This window comes from Schistocerca gregaria, chromosome 1 (assembly GCF_023897955.1).
Source record: "Schistocerca gregaria isolate iqSchGreg1 chromosome 1, iqSchGreg1.2, whole genome shotgun sequence".
Lineage (NCBI taxonomy): Eukaryota > Metazoa > Arthropoda > Insecta > Orthoptera > Acrididae > Schistocerca > Schistocerca gregaria.
Genome location: NC_064920.1, coordinates 71,352,671 through 71,373,947, shown reverse-complemented (window position 1 = coordinate 71,373,947; position 21,277 = coordinate 71,352,671). Strand labels below are relative to the sequence as shown.

The window sequence follows — 21,277 nt, the reverse complement described above, 5'->3', positions numbered from 1 at the left end:
TAAAAAGTATATCATGCTCACTTTGTACATTTTCTGCACTATTTCCATTCTGAGCATCTAAGTCATTATGGAAAGATTCTTCCAATTTTGGCTTGACAGCACTTGTAATTTTATCAGTTTTTCTTTGTAAAGCTGATAGCCGCTGGTTTTTGTTGAGCTTTGTTATTTTACGTAAAGGAGATAATTCCAAAGTTTCACAGATTGATTCTACTTGATGCAAAGGATCATCCTCAACCAATTCAAAAGGCCCAGGAACAAATTCAGGATCATTCTCAACACTAATTGCCACTTTTTCAGCTGGTTTATTTACAAATATTCTTGATGCACAAGTTGGGCATAGAACTTATCCAGGAATTAGGTTAATATCCACATTTTTTTTGTTTAGGTCTTCAACTAGTATTTTACACAAACCATTTTTAACTGGCTTTTTGTGAGTACCAAATGGGTCACAACACTTTTTACCAAAAATGTGATTGTATTTGTCTAAATATACATCCATACATACACAGACACAAACAGACATATTTCAAATATGTGATGTTTGCTTGTGTCTGTGTATGTGTGGACGGATATGTGTGTGTGTGTGTGTGTGTGTGTGTGTGTGTGTGTGTGTGTGTGCGTGTGTGCGTGTGTGTGGGCGCGCGCAAGTATATACCTATCCTTTTCTCCCCCTAAGGCAAGTCTTTCCACTCCTGGGATTGGAATGACTCCTTACCCTCTCCCTTAAAACCCACATCCTTTCATCTTTCCTTTTCTTTCCCTCTTTCCTGACGAAGCAGCCACCGGTTGCGAAAGCTCGAAATTCTGTGTGTGTGTTTGTGTGTTTTATTCATTGTGCCTACTACCGGCGCTTTCCCGCTTGGTAAGTTTTGGAATCTTAATTGTGCAAACATCACATATCATGACGTCTGGTGTTATGTGCAGTATTCACCCCACTGAAAATGTCGATACAATAGAGAAGATTTCATCCCGGACCGTATCAAAGGTGAGCTATCTGCCACAGCATCGGTTCTTGAAGAGTAAATGTACATGCACCACACTCAGAATGGAAAACCACACCACAGAAAAATATTTGATGGATAGTTTGGCACTAAGTGTGAAAATGACACTAAAAGTGTGAGTAGAAGTGTGAACGACCGTACATAATAATACTTGGAGCATTAACGGCTGTTGCACAGCCAACAAATATATTTTGTGCACATGTGCACAGAGGCTGACAATGTTGCCAAAACGGCAAGTAGCCGCTATCGCAGCACTCACATGTAAATACTTAATGAATTATTATTACGTATGTAAGTTATGTATTTCCTTGTAAAATAATTTGTAAGCGAAACAAGCTGACACCTGCAACCCAATATACAAAGAAAAATACACCGACAAATATAGGTCATTGTACCCTTTTTGGCAAAATTTAAGCTGTACAAGTGTGTACAAAACACTGTGTACCTCCATTGCCTGTCGCCACATAGTGTGGGGGCAATTGTACAGGTACATAAGGAAAAGCCCTAACAAGCTACGACAAAAATTTAAAACCAAAGATAATCACTGGCACAAACACTGTAAGTGTCAGAAAAGATGTATTTTGGTACACCGGAAGGCAAAGGACAAATGATTTTACAGAACCCTTGTCTTTAGTTCTCGTGGGGAGGAGACATATTCTTGTGAGAAGTGTGTAGTAGACATTGTGTTACCTGAATAATAATTTTATGAAAGTATGAAGTGTAAGAGTTCTTTTTAGTGCAAAACTACGAAAGTTTTCTTTTCTTTCATGCACTATGCTAATGTCATGTCACTGTAGCTGCCTGCAGCTGAAGAGAAAGTCCAATAAAAATCATTATTGTATTCACGGTCAAAAATGAAAAGTAGTTACGGCGGAAGAAGAAACATATAATCAAATTCCGTAAATCTCAATGGCATAAAGCAAGCAAAATCGATGTAAGTTCACGCCACCACTGACTTACAATTTTCAATATTTGTGAATTAAAAGTGAAAGACAATTTATTAGCTGCAAAATCTATAACACAATACAGGAAACCAAGATGAAATTTGGTAAGAGAATTAAAGTTGAGGGACCAAAAGTAGAAACTTTTACGTTTGCTGATGACATTGTAATTCTGTCAAAGAAGCAAAGTATCTGGAAAATCATTTAATGGAATGTATAGTGTCCTGAAGGGATATTAGAAGACAAATTAAAAAAAAGTGAAACTAGAGTAATGCAATGTACACATAAAATCATATGGTGCTGAGGGAAGTTGATAACAAAATGAAATATTAATTGTAGTTGATTAGTTTTGCTATTTGAGCAGAATATTAACATGAAGACCAAAGTGCAGTGGATATAAAATCCAAACTGGCAATAACTATAGAAGCATTTCTGAAAATATGAAATGTGTTAACAATGAATATCCCTGGAGGTAACTAGGGTGTATCCCAGTACAGAATTGAAATATTTATGATAACAAACTTGGACAAAAAAGAGAAAAGAAGCTTTTGAAATGTAGTGCTACAGAATAATGCTGAATGTTGAATGGGTAGATGGAATAACTAATGAAGAGTTACTGAATGTTATTGGGGTGTATAGAAATTTATGTCACAACTTGGCTTAAAGTGGGAATCAGCTAACAGGATGCATCCTCAGACGTCAAGGAATTGCAATATTGGCACAGGGAGTAAAAATGTAGCTGGAACAAGTTAAGGCTTGATTACCATAAGAACATTCAAATAGGTGTCGACTGCTATAGTTATTCAGAGATGAAGAGGCTTGCACAGGGTACATTAATGATGGAGGTGGGCGGGCAACAAACCAGTTTTCAGACTGTAGAGCATAACATTTTGTTTATAAGACATTTCTTCGAAATATATTTTCTCTCGTATTATTAGCTTTATGGGTAAGTATTTTTCAGACCATGACCTGTTGATCCTACTACTATAATCATAAGTAACAAACCATTTAACATACTTTTGATAGCATTTTCTTAAAAATATGAGAGATCCAATGTATTTTTGTTCACTGTTCAAAAAATAGCTTCCCAAATGATCATGCAAATAAAAAAAACTGGTATTCAGATAAAAGCACAAATTAAATAAAACATGGTCCTACTGAACCATACACATAAAAGTTCTTTTCATCAAGAACCTGAGCAGAGGGAGATGCCAAAAAAGTACCTGCATCACACCACCTCTTTGCCCACAGTATGTCCATAGCTGCAGCAGTTGGGTCCTATTCCAAATATGAGGGACAGTCAAATGAAAACCAAACACCTACCACAATGGTGCCATGGAATGGTTCTATTCAAAAGTAATCACCACTAGTGTTAAGACATTCATCTCTCTGGGGAAGGAGATGATTAATTCCTGTGTCACAGAATGCAGTTGGCTGGTGAGGGATCCACAAGTGCACCCACTCTTGCACGTCCTCCTTGGACTGAAACCGATGCCAACGGATGTCTTTCTGTTGTCTATCACGCATCAGAATGATTCTGTCTGACAGCATTCGTGTGAGTTTCAACTTTATGATGCATCACAGTTTCTACAAACTGTCTCCATAACACTACCCACTGATTGTGGTTCCACGCTCGAGGAACTCCATAAGCCAACGAAACATTCTGTTGCATCATAATGCCTGCCCCCACAATGGTAATCAGACAAAGGCTACACGTCAGTGATTTGGTTGGGGAACAACGCCACATTCTCCATACAGCCCAGCTCTTTCATCATTTGACTTTCACATCTATGGTGACCTGAAGAAAGACGTGTGGACATTGGTTTCAGTCAGACGAGAAAGTGGCAGAGTGGGTGTAGTTGTGGATCTGTCAGCGACCGACTGCCTTCCACAAACCAGGAATTGATCATCGCCTCTCCCAGTGGCCTAAATGTATTAGCATGTGTGGTTATTACTACTGAGCAGAAATGTTCCACGGTCCCACTGTGGAGGGTATTCGGTTTTAATCTGGCCGCACCGTATATTTGAGGGTAGTCTGGAATGTATCCTTTACTGTAGAATGGTTGATCTTCTATTCGATTTCTTTACCATCTGAACCCTCTTGCTCAACACAATAGTGTTGCAAAACAAAATCATGACCTGATTATCTTCACGTTCTTGATTGGTAACAGCTGTAATGTCACCTTCTGCAAGATCAGCAGGCCTGACAGCATTCTGGAGAGTTTGAAAAGCTGTGACTAAATCTACTGTGTCTTACTCATTAGTTTCTGGAAGATCTTGCTCTTGGTTTACACCAGAACAAACCTTCTTCTACGATAATTGTAGAGTGGTTTTCTTATGCTCCTCTCAAGGTTGAATAACTTAAAAAAGCACACAAATAAAACATCAGTTTAAAGAGTACAGTAAAGGAACAGTTCAGTGGTGCAGCAGTTTCAACTGAGCACACATGAGGAGTGTCACTTAGATGGACCCCTGTTGTAACATGAGTACAATTGATCAATAATGCTGGCACGCTGTTTGGTGCGGAGGACAGAAAAATGGTCGGGTAATCCCAGGAGTCAGTTAATCTAAGGTCGGAAAATCAAGGTTCAACAACACATAATTTCTGGCAGTTATTTTAAGTTCATTTCAGTCATGTTTCAGCCTGGTTTTTGACACTGCAATACCAACATGGTTCAAATGGCTCTGAGCACTATGGGACTTAACTTCTGAGGTCATCAGTCCCCTAGAACTTAGAACCACTTAAACCTAACTAACCTAAGGACATCACACACAGCCATGCCTGAGGCTGGATTTGAACCTGGGACCGTAGGGGTCACGCAATTCCAGACTGTAGCACCTAGAACCGCACAGCCACCCTGGCCGGCACTGCAATACCACTTTGGGCATGTCTGTATATGCATGAAGTGCCCATTGTACAGAGACATCAAGTCATAAAATTTTTTGGTGAAAACCGGTGACTAAAAAAATAGTGTGGTGACTTTAGAATCGTTGTAATGACCCTAGAAACCTTGCCGTGTGTTCACTGTGTCAGTTAAAATTACATTTACGTCTCAGACTGGGTACTTGGTGTAAATTTTACATGAATACGTGCAGCAACTTTGAACTCTAGATTTCAGTAATAGATAATGATATCAAAATAAGTTTTAAGGCTCCCTGTGAACATCTTCTTAAAAAAAATACAGCAAAAATTTTGACAATTTTCCATGAATACAAATCATAGAAATGGCCATCCCAGCAACTGGTACTTTTGGCATCTCAAAATCATAATCTTTTGGGCAAATTCTGATAATGGATAAAGATTTTCAAAAATGGAAAAATGGTGTTTCTAAATGAATGCCTAGATATTTTTGCATAGGTGTGGTAATTTTGAACCTCTGGATCCCTGTAACATGAAAAAAGTTTTAAAGTTTACCAAGAATACCACCTTAAGAACATATAGTAAAAATTTTGACAATTTTCCACAAAAAGAAATTATAGAAATTACATACCCACAATTGGTATTTTTCGTGCCCAAAAATCGTGGTTTTTCGGAGTTTTCTCAGCAACCACCTATCAACAAATAGTGCTTTATAGGCCACCTAAGGTACATGCTAAACCACACCTAATGGAAAAGAACCAACTGATTTGTTCAACTGGCGTTGGCTGCAGGATGTACTGGTCACTAGGCCAAGGGCTATGCAAAACACTTGACCTCCTTATGTCTGTGACCAACAGAACCTGAGATATGACCCCTTGAAAAATAGCATTATCGCACTCGGTTTTTTGGAACATATTGGTATTGTGCACTGCTGCGCACAGACCAATTAAGGCAGGCTCTACAGAACACCATTGTCCTCTTTTTTATCAAGCTCAGAGTACTAACAACTGTGAATCTAATACTCTGTGGAGAACAATGAGTTGACAGGGAAGAAATTTATCTGCATGATATCGTAACTATAGCAAATTATAACACATAAAGACACAGGCTATTAATAAATGGGGTATGCCATCAAAACGATAATACTTTAGCTTTCTGTGCTCAATATTACTGAAATGAAATGAAATGAAATGATTGTGTGACATTGTTGTGTGCCCCATCCGGGGAAGTTTGGCCACCAAGTGCAAGTGAAGAACTTTTACAATAAAACTGTATAATTGGCTGTCAGACAGTCCATTACAGGATCTGACTTCAGTTTTTAAGATTGTAATTGTACTACCTGAACTGCCTATACTATCATTACACACCTAAGATGTAGCCCATCTCATAAAGATGATCAGTAGTGAATCACGATTCCTTCCCCAAGAGTGCTAGTGCACCAAGGTGTCCAGAAGGGTTCCTAAGGTGTCTGGAAAGTACAAATAGGTAATGACGCATAGAAAGTGCCAAGCCATGGGACGTTTCTAGATACCTTAGTCAATAGGGACATTAGCAACTGAGTTTCAGGATGGAACATGGCTTTTATCTGTCATGAAGTTTCATAACTGCACACACTCCATTGAAAAGAGAAATAAATAGTTTCTGGAAACAATCCTTAGATTGTGGCTAAGTTTTGTCACTGCAATATTTTTCTTCTCAGGAGTTTAAGGTGGTAAACAGGAAAAAATCTGAAAAGTCTGAAATGTAGAAGAGAGGTACTGGCAGAACTGTAGCTGTCAACATCAGTGTCAGTCACAGAATACTCGGTCAGTAGCGTATTGTCCACTAAAGTCACAGATCTCGGTTCAAATTCCATCTAGCATGCGGTTTCAATGCGGCAGGATGTTTCAAAACAACACAAATACGTTCTTGAAAAGTTAAACAAGTTCTCGTTTGTGAAGTTCAGTAAGTGTTTGTGCTAGTAAGATGCATTAAGATGGCTCAAGTGTTGAACTAAGGAACCAGAACCCACCTAAAACTTGGTAGTAAGTGGTTTCCATACACACTGTATGACTACTTTCACCGTTTTCACAAAGCTTCATAGTGGTCATGCCATTAGAGAGAGTTAAACAGTATGACTCAGTAAGGTGACAAATAAAACAACAGTTAATTCATGAAGCAAGTACAGGCACCCTGAGTAAATTCTGAATCTGTTATACCCACACACTGTTAAGTCGTTTTTATTTGGTACTCACTGTGTCAAGTGCTAAGGCAGTATTGAGAGGGCAAGACCAGGGAAAATCAAAACTTTGGCTCAGAAGCTGGCCTGATACATTCAATATCAAATAATAGTGCGCGCAAGAAGAAATTATCAGAGGAAAGATTCGTTAATGAGTCACTATTGCACCATCTATAGCAAGAAAGGGATTCAGTAAGGAGTACATACTGGTGGGACACAGTATTTTGTGGTCAAACATGTTCTTCATCACAAGCCTCCTAAATTTAATGAACAGTAACTTCATCCATCTCTCAGTTTTTTCTTAATCCAATCTCTCTTTCCATATTCCTCACTTTCTTTGCAATGAGTAAGGAGGGGACACTAGATGCTCAATCTTGAGGATAGTGTGCAAATTTAATTCTAGAAACTCTGATCTTTAGTTGGAGTCACGAACCATGGCAGTCGAATTTAGGCTGGTTCTGTGTGCCTATGTCATGCATTCTCTGAAATCCAGTGAGTGTTCAATAGTGTATCGAGTGATCTGCTGTGGATGTGAGCATTAAACGTGATGGTAGCAAGCTATTTATTTAATTTTTATTCCATTTGTTGTGTGCTGTCATTGCTGATGGTGGTGGTTAGCAATAAATTCTACACATGCAGGCAAGACCCACAATCTACATGATACATGATTTTCTCCAAGCACAAAGTACGTGTATGCACATACCAGAACTGTTGCTTGGAACTGTCAACACTGCAACCCCATTTGTGCCTTGACCTGCGTGAACTGCCATCATTTGGGAACTGGATTATAGGTTTTTTATGGCTTCCTGCTCCATGCTAATTCTGGAATTGCCTCTTCCAATGATCTCAACATCAAAAACAAAATTCCAAGCATTCATCCCCCCCTTTTTTTATCAATACTGTTAGCCTGATTTATCAAATGGCTCCTTTTCAATACAAATTTGTCAATTTCTCAAGATATTGTACATTAACTGCTGCTAATGATGTTGGATTTCCCTCTCTAATTGTCTCTGCAGTGATGCACATGGATTATGATTGACTTTTTCCTTTTTCATATACTTCTCACTTTCTTCCTCTTCCTTGTACCCCAAGAAAGTAACTTGCAAAAATTTCTGAATTTACATCAATTACATAAAAATTCCTATACTTACAACAAAGAAGAACCTTCTCCTCTGAGTGACTGCAGAGGTGACTGAGGAGGTGTAGGTGTTCGTTGCCCTCGCTGAATCTGTATAACAATATAGACTGAATTTAAGAGACCATAGATGTCAGATCATGCATGTATGATGCTCGTAGATTGTATACCTACCTCAACACTTTCTTCCAAATTAGACTTTCGCTGCTGTTCATGGAGCTGTCCACCACCCATTTGAAATGTTTTTGTAATTATAATCTGACAGATCTCTGGGAGATCCAGGCAACAAGGATTTTCAATTAAAAATTTAGTATTTTTTTGGCTAATGTAAGATTTAATTTCTTTCTCTATATCCTGTAATAAATTTAAAGGCACTTCTTAGTCAAGTTACATCAATATGTTATATTAATCTTACAACATCAATAACAATACTTCACCGTAGCTCGTAGTTCACTATCATCTTTTCCAATTTGTATCCTCAAAAGGTGCTTAGATATTTCCACCTCTTCATCCTCTAGCAAGTTATTTATCCTCCGTTTTCTTTTTAGTGGAATTTCTTGTAGTTGCTCTGGCTGCAAAATAAATAGTGGAATTTAACTAGCCTGACATACAAGATCCAATATAACACAAAAAGTTACATAACTCAGTACAAAATATATCTACAGTAGAGGACGATATCAAAGATTTACTATCACTGATCATAAACTATTGAAGCACCATACAACTGCTGGCAAACTACCACTAAATTTACAGAAATGAAACGTAACTTGCATAAGTAGGTGAAGAGCCTACAAAGGTTTGACAACAGAATGAATGTGGTAATATTTATGATAATTAAATCAGTATCACACTGCAACAGACTAGAATACAGATTAGATTGGGAGAGAAAGCAAATAATGGTAAGAGAAGGTAAGAAATCCATGTGCAGGTGAAATATGGCCTATACAATTTGATTTACAAGAATGAATTCTTGTAAAATTTTTATATGACCAGTGAAAAATCATTCTTTTTACATAAAGGCCACACTTTTGTGGAACAAACACTTTCTTCCTCAATGACAAGTTATCCTAAAATTCACCTTTTTCCTTTTTTATCTTTAAAATCTGTTATCCACAATGCAAAGGTTTCAGTCAAAAATCAGTCTAGAAAACAATGGTAATCTCACTGCATACAGCAGTTTTTGTCTCAAACTATTATTTGAAATCCTACTGTGGAAGATAAATGGTTCCAAACCCCAGATCAAGAGATACAGAAACAATTCAGTATTAACTATGAACAGCTTGACAAAATACAAATTCTTTAGTACAACTATTAACAATCTACTAGCAAGTGGTTGGATAAAGTGGCACTTGAGAAAAAGAACAAAAAATGATTACCAATGCTCATGGCCTTACCACCATCAAGTACTACTTTTCCAACATCCCATCTCTTTCCCCATCAATATCATGAACTGTATGCTAACACACTCACCTCTCATTCAAAAGTCAAATATACAAACAAAACTGCAGTTACATCACAGACACTCAAACGGGCTCTTCCAATGCATGTGACACCCAAAGAAATTCCTCATTTAAATCAGATTCATCCAAAATATTTTTATTAACTACAATTTTTTCTGTGTGTACTGTAATTTAAGAGTGTGTCATGTCAAATGTATTTTATTTTGATGAACAAAGCTTCATCAGTGGTGGTTTGGCACATACAGCATTTTGTAGACTAAATACAATTTTCCCTCGAAATGTATGGTACAATTCATTTGCAGTATTTATTATTACTTTTTACATGTTTTGAAGTCAATAATCTTTTACACAAATGCTACATTTGTATGCAGCATTTATAAGGAAAAATTGTTTTTTATCTGTATAAGTATCAATATGTACGAACATATTATGTCTGCTGTATTTACACAAACAACTCTGATAATGGTTTATCAATAAAAGCAAAATGTATCTGGTCTCACACTGTCTCAAATTGCAGTATGCGTAAGACAGAAGAAAAAGATATATAACAGCTACTGCTGACCATTCAATAAGCATACAACATCTTTAATTTCTGGATATAAGGCTAACACTTCTGTCCTCTTTCCTGAAGAATCTTAACAGTTTCTCTCTGATTTGTTTCTACATAGAGAACCAACTTCCTACAAGTAGACTTTCATCTCTTAAACACTCTAATAAAAAACTTTCTGTTCATATAAAACCACGCAATAACATTCCAATTTTGACACCTAATATACAGTTACCACCAAGGAATTTCGTCCCTAAGTTTTGTTACCCATTTGCACCACATCTTCAGTTGTGCACAGTCCCTTCACTGAAATACTGAAGGTCTCACTTACGCATTCACAGACAGGCACACTTATCCATCAATGCATGCTATGACAATACTGTCTCGTGGGTCATGAGCACGCCCTCAGCTAATCAAAGGACAGGCACAGTTAGTATAGGCTATTAATCAGGTGCCCCTATTGCATGTGTTTTGCCCATGTGCAAGCCAATAGGTCTTCCATGACAGCAGGATCTCAGCCAAAGCATTTGCATAGTATAGGATACAGCCCAGCTCTCTGACAGCATGCCAGCTGTTTGCCCCCAGTCCCTGCCCACCAGTGCCCACGGGCACCCGGCTTCTCGCAGGCAGGTGCTTGAGCTGGAGTAGCCTATAGTAATGGGTCTCCCATGTCACATTTTTCACACACTCCACTCACACCTTATGACAAGCCACAAAGAAGTAAAGCTCACATACTGAGTACTGATGTAATTGTGTAGATTTTCACAGCTAGTTAACATAAATGTTTTCGAGCACAAACCAGCATCATTGCACTCTTAACATGAGACCTCCTGCAAGAGTCTCTTCAAGAATCTTGGTATTTTTACACTTACATGTCAGTAGAATTACTACTTCTTCTTTCTTCTGAATTCAGCTGACTATAGACCACTTTTCTGAGCATTATCTTCAGAATTCTTATAGACACTGAACCTTAATAAATGCAAGCACTAGGCCCCCAATAATAAACATTCAGGTTATGATGTTTTCAATTGTAACACAAAAATAGCCTTTGTTAAAAGACAAGACTTCTTGACAAGGATTGGTTTCATAGAATAGCCCATTTTTTGAGCTGCAGAAACTTAGGATATGGGCTGATTTTGCCAAATTTTGGTTAATGTAAATGGTGAGTCCATGGTAACATGCACTGAAATCCCAAACAAAAAAAAGAGAAGAAAGAACATTTTTGCAATGAACTCCTTAGTTGTTGAGCAAATGTTGGGTGGCCCATGGTAACCAAGGGGGAAACAAGAAAGGGGAAAAAAATAAAAATATCATAACCAAGAAATGTACATGTTAAGAAAAGCCATTTCATATGAGCTGTTGGGGTAGTTTGAGTCCAATTAGAGAGACCCTTCTGTCACAGATCGCTGTAGTTGGCGAAAACTGGGTGCATCACTTTGAGTGGGAAATAAAAGGCAGTTATCTGAGTGACACCACAAAAGAAGAAATTACCAACAGGGAAAACATGCTCTTATGCAACACTGGCATAAGGCCACATAATGTGATGTGGGTTATATAGATAAATGGCATGTGTAAAATAAAGTTTTACTCATATAGTCACCAAATTCCAACTCTTAAGGATAAATATGTTCTGAGAAAAAATTGTGGGGCATTATTTATTGAATGCCCCTTGCACTATAAATATTCTGATATTGCAAATTCTTTTATTTTTTTGTGCATGTGGAGAACAATACTGAGGAAAAATGGATGTCTTCAGCAGCGAACAGGAGTAGCAGTGATTTAATGAGATGAAATACCTGCTTGGTCATAGCAGTAAGTATTCCATAAATTGCATCTCATCCTGGAAATAGGCAGACTTCCCAAGAAAACATATCACAACAATACAGATGTATGGAAAGAAAGGTAGAGGAACATTTGCATGGGAGAAAGCTGTTGTAACCTGAAATACCAACATCTCAGATTTGTGCAAGTTCTTAATGTGTTTTAAGTATGGCTAAATACAGAGTATTAAAAAAAGTGTCAAATGCTTTGAGAAGTGGTAGTACTCATCGAAACAAGAAAAATAAGTCCAATAAATATGGGTGTAGAAATAAAACTTTCTGAGATAAGCACATGTCTAAAGGAAGGGCTGCACGATGTTTGGTTGTGGATATTTGCAGTCATTGTATTAGTGTTCCATCAAATGTGTCAGCGGTGTATTGTGATATGTTACTCACAGTTCCCTACCCACCATTACACAGTCGGCAGACAGTTGTGTAGTTTGAGTTGTGTTGAAGGCTATGTTAGTTTTCGTCACGTTTGTGTGCCTTATTGTACAGACTGTCAACCCTGGGTACGTATCACGGTGTTTTGTTTTCTTCCAAATACAATTTCACTTATGTGTTTGCTGTTATTGTGCTGTTTTTACATAAAAGTGGTGTAGTACATTCACATTTTCTCTCTTCCACCACTTGTTCAAGAAAGAGGGCATCAACACCAATTCTCAATCAATGTACAGGGAGGCGTAGTTGACGATAGATTAATAGGGCCATACGTGTCACGGCAAAGGTTAACTACGGCACATTATTTGGACTTTCTCATTTATGTATTGCATACCTTGCTGGAGGCTGTACCATTGCAGCAAGTGGTTCACACTTGATGGCACAACAACACACTTTTGTCACAATGTGCGTGGACATGTGACGCAGACTTTTTAGGGCCACTGGAATGGTCGGGATGCCCCACACCTTAGTCTGCACATTCCCCATAACTCAATACTCTAGACTTTTGGTTATGAGGACACTTGAAGTAATTGGTCTACATTAAGCCAATCAATAATGTGTGAACACTAGAGGGTCACGTCTTCAATGCACACCAGCAGGTACAGCCACAACTGGGTATATTTCAAAAGATGCATCATTCCTTATGTCGGAGGGCAGAGGGGTGCACTGTCATGAATGGACAACACACGGAACACTTCCTGTACACAGATGTTTATCGCAGGAAGTATGCATTTCCAGACCCATGTTTACTGGACTTATCTCAGAAAGTATGCTTTCCTGGACCTATGTTTATTGGGCTTGTTTTTCTTGTTTTGATGAATAGTACCATTTCTCAAAGTATTAGACACTTTTATTGAACACCCTGTATATACAAACTACACCCTGGTGCTAAATGTTTATTTTTGATATGTATTTTAGGGCACTTTTCTAGTTTAACACAATAATTACAGCTTTGGCGGTGGAGTGTTGAAAATGAACATGCGAAGCACACTGTCAAGCGGCTGATTAGATTAGATTAGATTAATACTTGTTCCATAGATCATGAATACGACACTTCGTATTGATGTGGAATGTGTCAGGTTTCTGAAAGATGTCTGTACAAGATATTACATTACACAAAATATTGCATGACACTAATGCTTAAGTTAGTTTTTTTCCCTCCCTTAATTTGTATCTAAAAATTCAGCCAATGAGTAGAAGGAGTTGTCATCTAGAAATTCTTTTAATTTATTTTTAGATGTTCGTTAACTATCTGTCAGGCTTTTGATGCTGTTTGGTAGGTGACCAAAGACTTTTGTGGCAGCATAATTTACCCCCTTCTGTGCCAAAGTCAGATTTAACCCTGCATAGTGAAGATCATCCTTTCTCCTGGTGTTATAGCTATGCACACTGCTATTACTTTTGAACTGGGCTGGATTATTAACAACAAATTTCATAAGTGAATATATATACTGTCAGGTTACTGTGAGGATCCCTAGATCCTTAAATAGATGTCTGCAAGATGACCGTGGGTGGTCTCCAGCAATTATTCTGATTACACGTTTTTGAGCAATGAATACTTTTCTACTCAACGATGAATTACCCCAGAATATGATACCATACGAAAGCAGTGAATGAAAGTAGGCATAGTAAGCTAATTTACTGAGATTCTTATCACCAAAATTTGCAATAACCCTAACAGCATACATAGCCGAACTCAGACGTTTCAGCAGACCATCAATGTGTTGCTTCCAGTTTAACCTCTCATAAATGGACACACCTAAAAATTTTGAAAATTCTACCTTAGCTACAGACTTCTGTTCAAAGTCTATATTTATTACTGGAGTTGTGCCATTTACTGTACGGAACTGTATATACTGTGTTTTACCAAATTTAAAGAGTGTCCGTTTGCTGAGAACCACTTAATAATTTTGTGAAAAACATCATTTACAATTACATCACTTAGTTCTTGGTTTTTGGATGTTATTACTATACTTGTATCATCAGCAAAAAGAACTAACTTTGCATCTTCATCAATATGGAATGGTAAGTCATTAATGTATATTAAGAGCAGTAAAGGACCTAAGACCGAACCCTGTGGGACCCCGTGCTTGATAGCCCCCCAGTTTGAGGAATCAGCTGTTGTATTAACATTACATGAACCACTTATTTCAACTTTCTGCATTCTTCCAGTTAAGTATGAATTAAACCATTTGTGCACTGCCCCCCTCAAACCATAATGATTTAGCTTATCTAAAAGAATTCCATGATTTACACAGTCAAAGGCCTTTGAGAGATCACAAAAAATACCAATGGGTGATGTCCGGTTATTCAGAGCATTTAATATTTGATCAGTGAAAGCATATATAGCATTTTCTGTTGAAAATGTATAACTGTAATGTATAACTAATAGTAACCCACATTAGATGCAGTAAATCCACCACATTGATTTGGCAATAAATGTAATACATTACAAAACATCTCTGTCATTACAAAACATGCTTTCAAATTATAATCTTCTTTACTTATTTTTTCCATAGAGAACCTTAAACAAAACACTGAAATTTCTTATATTTGGAGACTGGAAGGAGCAGTCTGCATTGGCTTTGAAGAGGCTTTTAATAGCCAAGACAGCATTCAACACTATTTATTCCAGACGACCAGTTTCAACAGTGAAGAATGTCATGTTTTGAACTTGTTGTTATATGTCATTGTTCCAAGATGACTGTATCTTACATGCCATGTTGACATTATACTGAATAGTGTGTAGCACATTCCACAGAAGTTTCTTAAAAATACACACACTCATCTGTCACAAATAAAACCAATTTATCTAAAAAGAACCTTGCATAACTAAGGGTGTCCACACACATATCATTTCTATAATGTTTATTAGTTGTTGAATTGCATAACAGTGTATATTTGCCCATGTGTTTACATTTATATGATGAGTTAAATGCATTATGCATTTACTACAAATTGTGTCAGAATGGTCACTGACATCTGCAGCAGGCATCCAGGACCACATCTCCAGCTGCAATATGTAGACAAGCAGAATGGTTGCTGGAGAGTGAGCTTTCATTTTTGTGGCCTTTTTTGGTTTCTTGAGTTGAAGCCTATTGTAAATAGACAGGATGTGCATAAACATATGAATGCAGAGTTAATTAAATAGAGGAACCTGTGGACATTTCACAGTTTAAAGGAGATTGTACAGAATGTTACTTGCAGCCAGTGGGATGCCAGTACAGTGAAACCCCACATAGCAAGCATAATTCATCCCAGAATCTTACTTTTAGTGCAAAACACTCATTAAGTGAAACAATTAAGCCCATATAAATTAATGTAAAATACGATAATGCGTTCAATGCAGAAAAAGTACCAAAAGTTTTATCTTATTCATGCCATTTACTGAAAGGAAATTATGCATACTGCTTATGTACTTTATTATTCACGATACATAACTATTTCTTTTTTTACTAGGAATGTATCTACAGTCATTTGTTTCTCCTGAAGCTTCAACACTTGGCAAAAACGTGACACAGCATTACCATCAAATAAATTTGTTGCGTGCATAGCTACTGCTTTTTTGGGGTGATGATTTTCAATGTTCAATGCACCTGATTCCCATGCTTTCAGCATTTCTCTTATTGCACCTGAAGATTGCTGCTTTGCTCTTACCACCACCTCCTCCTCATCTGAACAACTCCTCTCCACAATTTCTTGCTATTAAACACACTGCCACTCCATTAGCTCTCTGGTGATCATTTATTGGCTGTAATCTTCCAGAAGCTCATCAATATCATTGTTATCCACTTCTCGTCCCATGCTCTTAGCCAAAGACACATTCTCTTTGACTACAGGCTACACAGGCAGTGACTCAAGTGCCTCAGAGTCACATTTGACAATGAACTCCAGCCAAAGCTTCTTCCGAGCAGAAGTGAGAGTTCTCTTGGTAATCCCTCCCCACACATTTCCGATTATCTTGATGCATGTAACGATGTTGAAGTGATATATGCTAAACTCTCTGAGAGTGAGGTTAGTAGTTTCAATCAACACAAAGCGATGCCTGAGAGTGCTTTAGTGTAGAGCTTTTTAAAGTTAGAAATAATCTGCTGGTTCATAGGCTGGAGTAAGAGAGTAGTGTTGGGAGGCAGAAATTGGATCTCAATGAATTTAAATTCTTCAAGGTGGTCTTGTAGGCCTGGAGAATGGGCAGGACCATTGCCCATAACAAATAAGACATGGAGTGGCCGATTCATCTCAAGCAAATTTTTTTCACCGAAGGACCAATAATTCATTGATCTAATCACAAAAAAGATCACATGTCACCCAGTCCATGTTGTTAGACCTCCACATCACATTTAACCTGCTCTTCTAGACTTTCCACTTCTTGGAAGCTCATGGAGTCTCTGAATGGTAAACAAGCAGTGGTTTAATTTTCAAGTCGCAGCTTGCACTGGCACAGAATTGCAATATGAGATGGTTTTCCATTGGCTTGTGACTGGGCAATGCTTTCTCCTCCGCTGTTATAAAGGTACTCTTCGGTATCTTTTTCCAATATAGATCAGTCTCATCACAATTGAAAGCCTGTTGCAGGTTGCGGCACATAAACCTCAGAATCTATGAGCATTTTTAGTAGCTGATGAGGTTCTCTGGTGCCTTTGTGTCAAAGCTGACTGCTAAACTGTGCCTCACAACACTGTGGATGCCAGTTGTATTACACTTCTTGAACCATCCATGGCTTCACTTAAACACTTCTTCAGCTGCTGATGATCCTGGCACCTTCTTATTGAGGTCGCCAAAAATCATTCTCACCTTCTCTCAAATGATATTCTCGTTAATAGTGTCACCTTGCAATTGCTTTTCATTTATCGATAGAAGGAACAACCTTTTGACATTGTCCAGAATAGGAAACCATTGTTCAGATATTCTTGTCACTTCTTTTGAAGCATCTATCTCCTTAATCTTGTTCTTCTTCTTAAGGATAGCACAAACAGTTGATGTAGACAGATTGTATGTGCATACTAAATCAGCAACAATCACACCACAGTCATGTTTTCCAATGATTCAGTTTCACTTCCAAGGTCATTTTCTGTCTTTTATGGTCATCTTCTTGCTGCTTTATCTTCTGGGACATTTCTATGAAGATTATTAAAATTTGCGCACAAAAAAAAAAAGAAAAGAGAGAGAGAGAGAGAGAGAGAAAACTGTGTGAATACAAATTTACAAAAATTGTGATCACTAGCTGCACTAAGATGGTAGCAGAAAGAGTGATAAACCCAGACTACAGTATGTACTAAAGACATTATTCATATACCGCTGCCGACAATTAAAGTTGTTAATATTGATGAACGTCTTTGGAGGTTTCTTCCACCATGCACGAACGGCTGGTGGCTTCAGACTAAATTGTCATTCCTCATGATGTGAAACATCGCTTGTTAAGTGAGTCACTTTTTTACAGTCTGTTTCGCTCATTATGCGAAATACGTATTATGGGAGGTGCTTGTTAAATGAGACTTCACTGTACTGTAATTTGGCAGATCACAAATATCTGCGACTCAGTGTCTCCTCTGCATAAGTGTTGCTGTGTCCATCTCCTTAAGCTCTGTACTCTCCTTGACATATTGGTTGAAAGTCCCCTAAAAATACATCTAGTGCCTTGTGTTCTGCCTCTTGAGGAATAATTTTATCAGCTCCTTCATTTTGTGTCAGCTCATAGATTTGTGCTTTAATTTTTCTGATCCTATCTAAGAAAACTAACACACACACACACACACACACACACACACACACACACACACACACACAGCTCACAGAAAACTGACGCCATGCTGCAAGTGAGCAGAGTCAATGACTAGTCATTGTCCTCACCAACCAAACCCCTTCCGTGTTCAGAGCTTTATATGTGACAGTCTTTTCGTTGTGCCTATCTGTGACTCAGCATCTCTGCTTTATGGTAAGGAGCAATTAGCAATTTTCCTTCTCATAATATTGTTACATTCCATCTTGGATTTTCCATTGTCTGACTTATGCAGAGGACATGGACACAGCAACATGGATGCAAGATAAGTGGAGTGTTTTTTCCTCAGAGGTAAGCTGCTTTGGGTGCAGACATACAAGCTATATTCAGGAACAATGCAGTCAACCGTAATGTTTATGAATGCAGGATGGGGAGACATCAAGTGTGGGACCGCCAAACAGAAAGCAAAGTCAATGGCATCATAATAAGTGTTCGATAAATCCCAACAGGAATTCCTCACTCACTGTACAGTGTTCCAAGCAAAACAAAATGCTGCAAAAGTGTACGCAGAGATGGAGTGCTGCTTGATGGGCATGGTAAATGGAACAGAACACAGGATTTTATTGGACATGGAGGCTCAAAATCAGTGGGATGTTGTTCCATCTGGGATAGACAGCTGCAAGTGATACATTGTCACAACATGGGTCTGAACAAACTGCATACACATTCATTAAAGCTCAGTTCACATGAAAAGTACCAAGAGGTACAGGGAAATTACTCTGGGTGAATGTGCATACTGACCTACTGAAGAATGTGTTGTGTAACAGTCATCAGAAAACAATAATGAATTGGGTATTTTGTACCAGTCTTTGCTTAGAAACATTGCATGCATGCAGGAAATACAAGGCATTACATAATTCTGGTAGGTGTAAATAATTTGGCCTCTGAAAAAGTAGATTGTCAAAACAGTTATTGATTACCAATTTGGATGTCCTAGATGAAGACACTTTGGATAAGTCAAGAGGAGACCTTTCCACCAAGGAAATCGTCAATATGTCTGCATTACATGACAAGGTGAAGCATATGAAAGGAAATGGTAAGTCAGCTGTAGAAACTTTGCTCATATAATTCACAGATTTGTTCAATCTTAGTGGACCATTACCAGCAAAACATGAACTCGGCACAAATTCATGACACAATAACCCCCTAGTCTACAAAAATCCATACAGAATACCTGTCCACCTACAATCTATCTATATTACTAAGCAACTATCCCAGAACCCAGTACTAGTTGCAGATTTCCTATCTAACTGCTTCCAGGAGCAACAAAATTTGATTTTGAGTATTTTAGTTACCTTATTGACTGAATATAAAAGTTTAAAATGCTATCATAATCTACACATTGATCGGTATGATCATACGTCAATAAGTTGACTGTGTTCTTGGTTTGAGATTAGATTAGTTTTTCGTTCCATAGATCCGTGTTGAGGAGATCCACATGGATGTGGAACATGTCACCTCCCCCCCCCCCCCCTTTTTAAGCTGAAATAACAGTATGAATATATACAACACATCATTTGTTTCTATTTAAAAATTCGTCAATGGAGTAGAAGGAGTTGGTCACTAGTAAGTCTTTCAGGCTCCTTTTAAACTGATCTTTATTTGTAACTAAATTTTTTATGTTTGCTGGCAAATTATTGAAGATGAGTGTTCCTGAGTAGTGGACCCCTTTTTGAACTAAAGTAAGTGCTTTTAAGTCCTTGTGCAGATCATTTTTGTTCCTGGTATTGTATGTATGAACTGAGCTGTTTGTTGGAAAAAGAGATATATTATTTAGGACAACTTTCCTTAAGGAGTAAATATACTGAGAGGCAGTAGTTAGTATACCCAGTTCTTTGAAGAGGTTTCTACAAGACGTCCGTGAGTTTACTCTACAAATAATACGTATTACACGCTTTTGGACTCTGAAAACTTTTGTTTGACTTGAAGAGTTACCCCAAAATATTATACCATATGACATTATGGAATGAAAGTAGGCAAAGTATGCAAGCTTTTTTACTTTTATATCGCCTATGTCTGCTAACACTCGAATTGCAAATACAATTTGTTAAGGCGTTTCTGCAGTTCTGTGGTGTGCTCCTCCCAACTGAATTTATTATCAAGTTGTAATCCCAGGAATTTAAGACTGTCAACCTCTTCTATCTGCTCTTCTTCGTACTTTATGCATATGCTGGGTGGAAACCTCTTACAAGTTCTGAATTGCATATAGCGAGTCTTTTCGAAGTTTAATGTCAGTGAGTTGGCTTTAAACCATTTATTAATATCCATGAAAATATCATTAGCAGATCTTTCTAGAGCTACACTCGACATACTATTTATTGCAATACTTGTGTCATCTGCAAACAAAGCTAACTCTGCTTCTGGCAGTGTAACTGATGAGAGATTATTAATGTACACAAGAAAAAGCAATGGCCCTAAGATGGATCCTTGAGGGACACCACATGTAATTTCTTCCCATTCTGATGATGACTGATGACTTAATTCACTAGTCCCTTGCACTGACACCCTTTGTTTCCTGTTAGCGAGGCATGACTTGAACCATTAATTTATTTAAAAGGATGTTGTGGTTTACACAATCGAATGCCTTTGACAAATCACAGAAAATACCTGCTGCTTGTAACTTGTTATTTAATGATTTAAGTACATTTTCACTGTAGGTGTAAATAGCCTTTTCGATATCAGAACCCTTCAGGAATCCAAAATGTGTTCTTGATAATATGTTATTTGTGGTCAGATGGTTGAGAAGTTGCCTCTACATTACTTTTTCTAAAAATTTTGAGAAAGCTGGCAAAAGTGAAATCGGTCTGTAGTTTGATGGCACCTCTTTATCCCCTTTCTTGAATAGAGGCTCAACATCTGCATATTTCAGCCAGTCAGGAAATGTCCCAATTATAATTGACTGGTTACACAAGTAACTTAGAATTGTGCTAATCTCACAAGAACATGCCTTAATTAACTTTGTTGATATTTCATCGTAACCACTAGAATGCTTTGTTTTTAAAGATTTTATTATGGAAGTTATTTCTTTTGGTGAAGTGAGTGACGTATTCATGTACCTGAAGCTATTTGTAAAGG

The 21,277-nt window shown here is 37.7% G+C and overlaps 1 protein-coding gene across 1 annotated transcript in view; it reads right to left on the bottom strand.

Annotated features, from left to right (window-relative positions):
* The window catches only part of LOC126331179 (uncharacterized), a 371,504-nt gene that overhangs the window by 148,974 nt on the left and 201,253 nt on the right, over nucleotides 1-21,277 (bottom strand). Inside the window, exons 8-10 of the mRNA XM_049996454.1 lie at nucleotides 8,593-8,727; nucleotides 8,330-8,509; nucleotides 8,172-8,248 (exon numbers count right to left, since the gene is read on the bottom strand). Coding sequence (XP_049852411.1) covers nucleotides 8,172-8,248; nucleotides 8,330-8,509; nucleotides 8,593-8,727 — 392 coding nt within the window. The remainder of the gene's footprint in view (nucleotides 1-8,171; nucleotides 8,249-8,329; nucleotides 8,510-8,592; nucleotides 8,728-21,277) is intronic.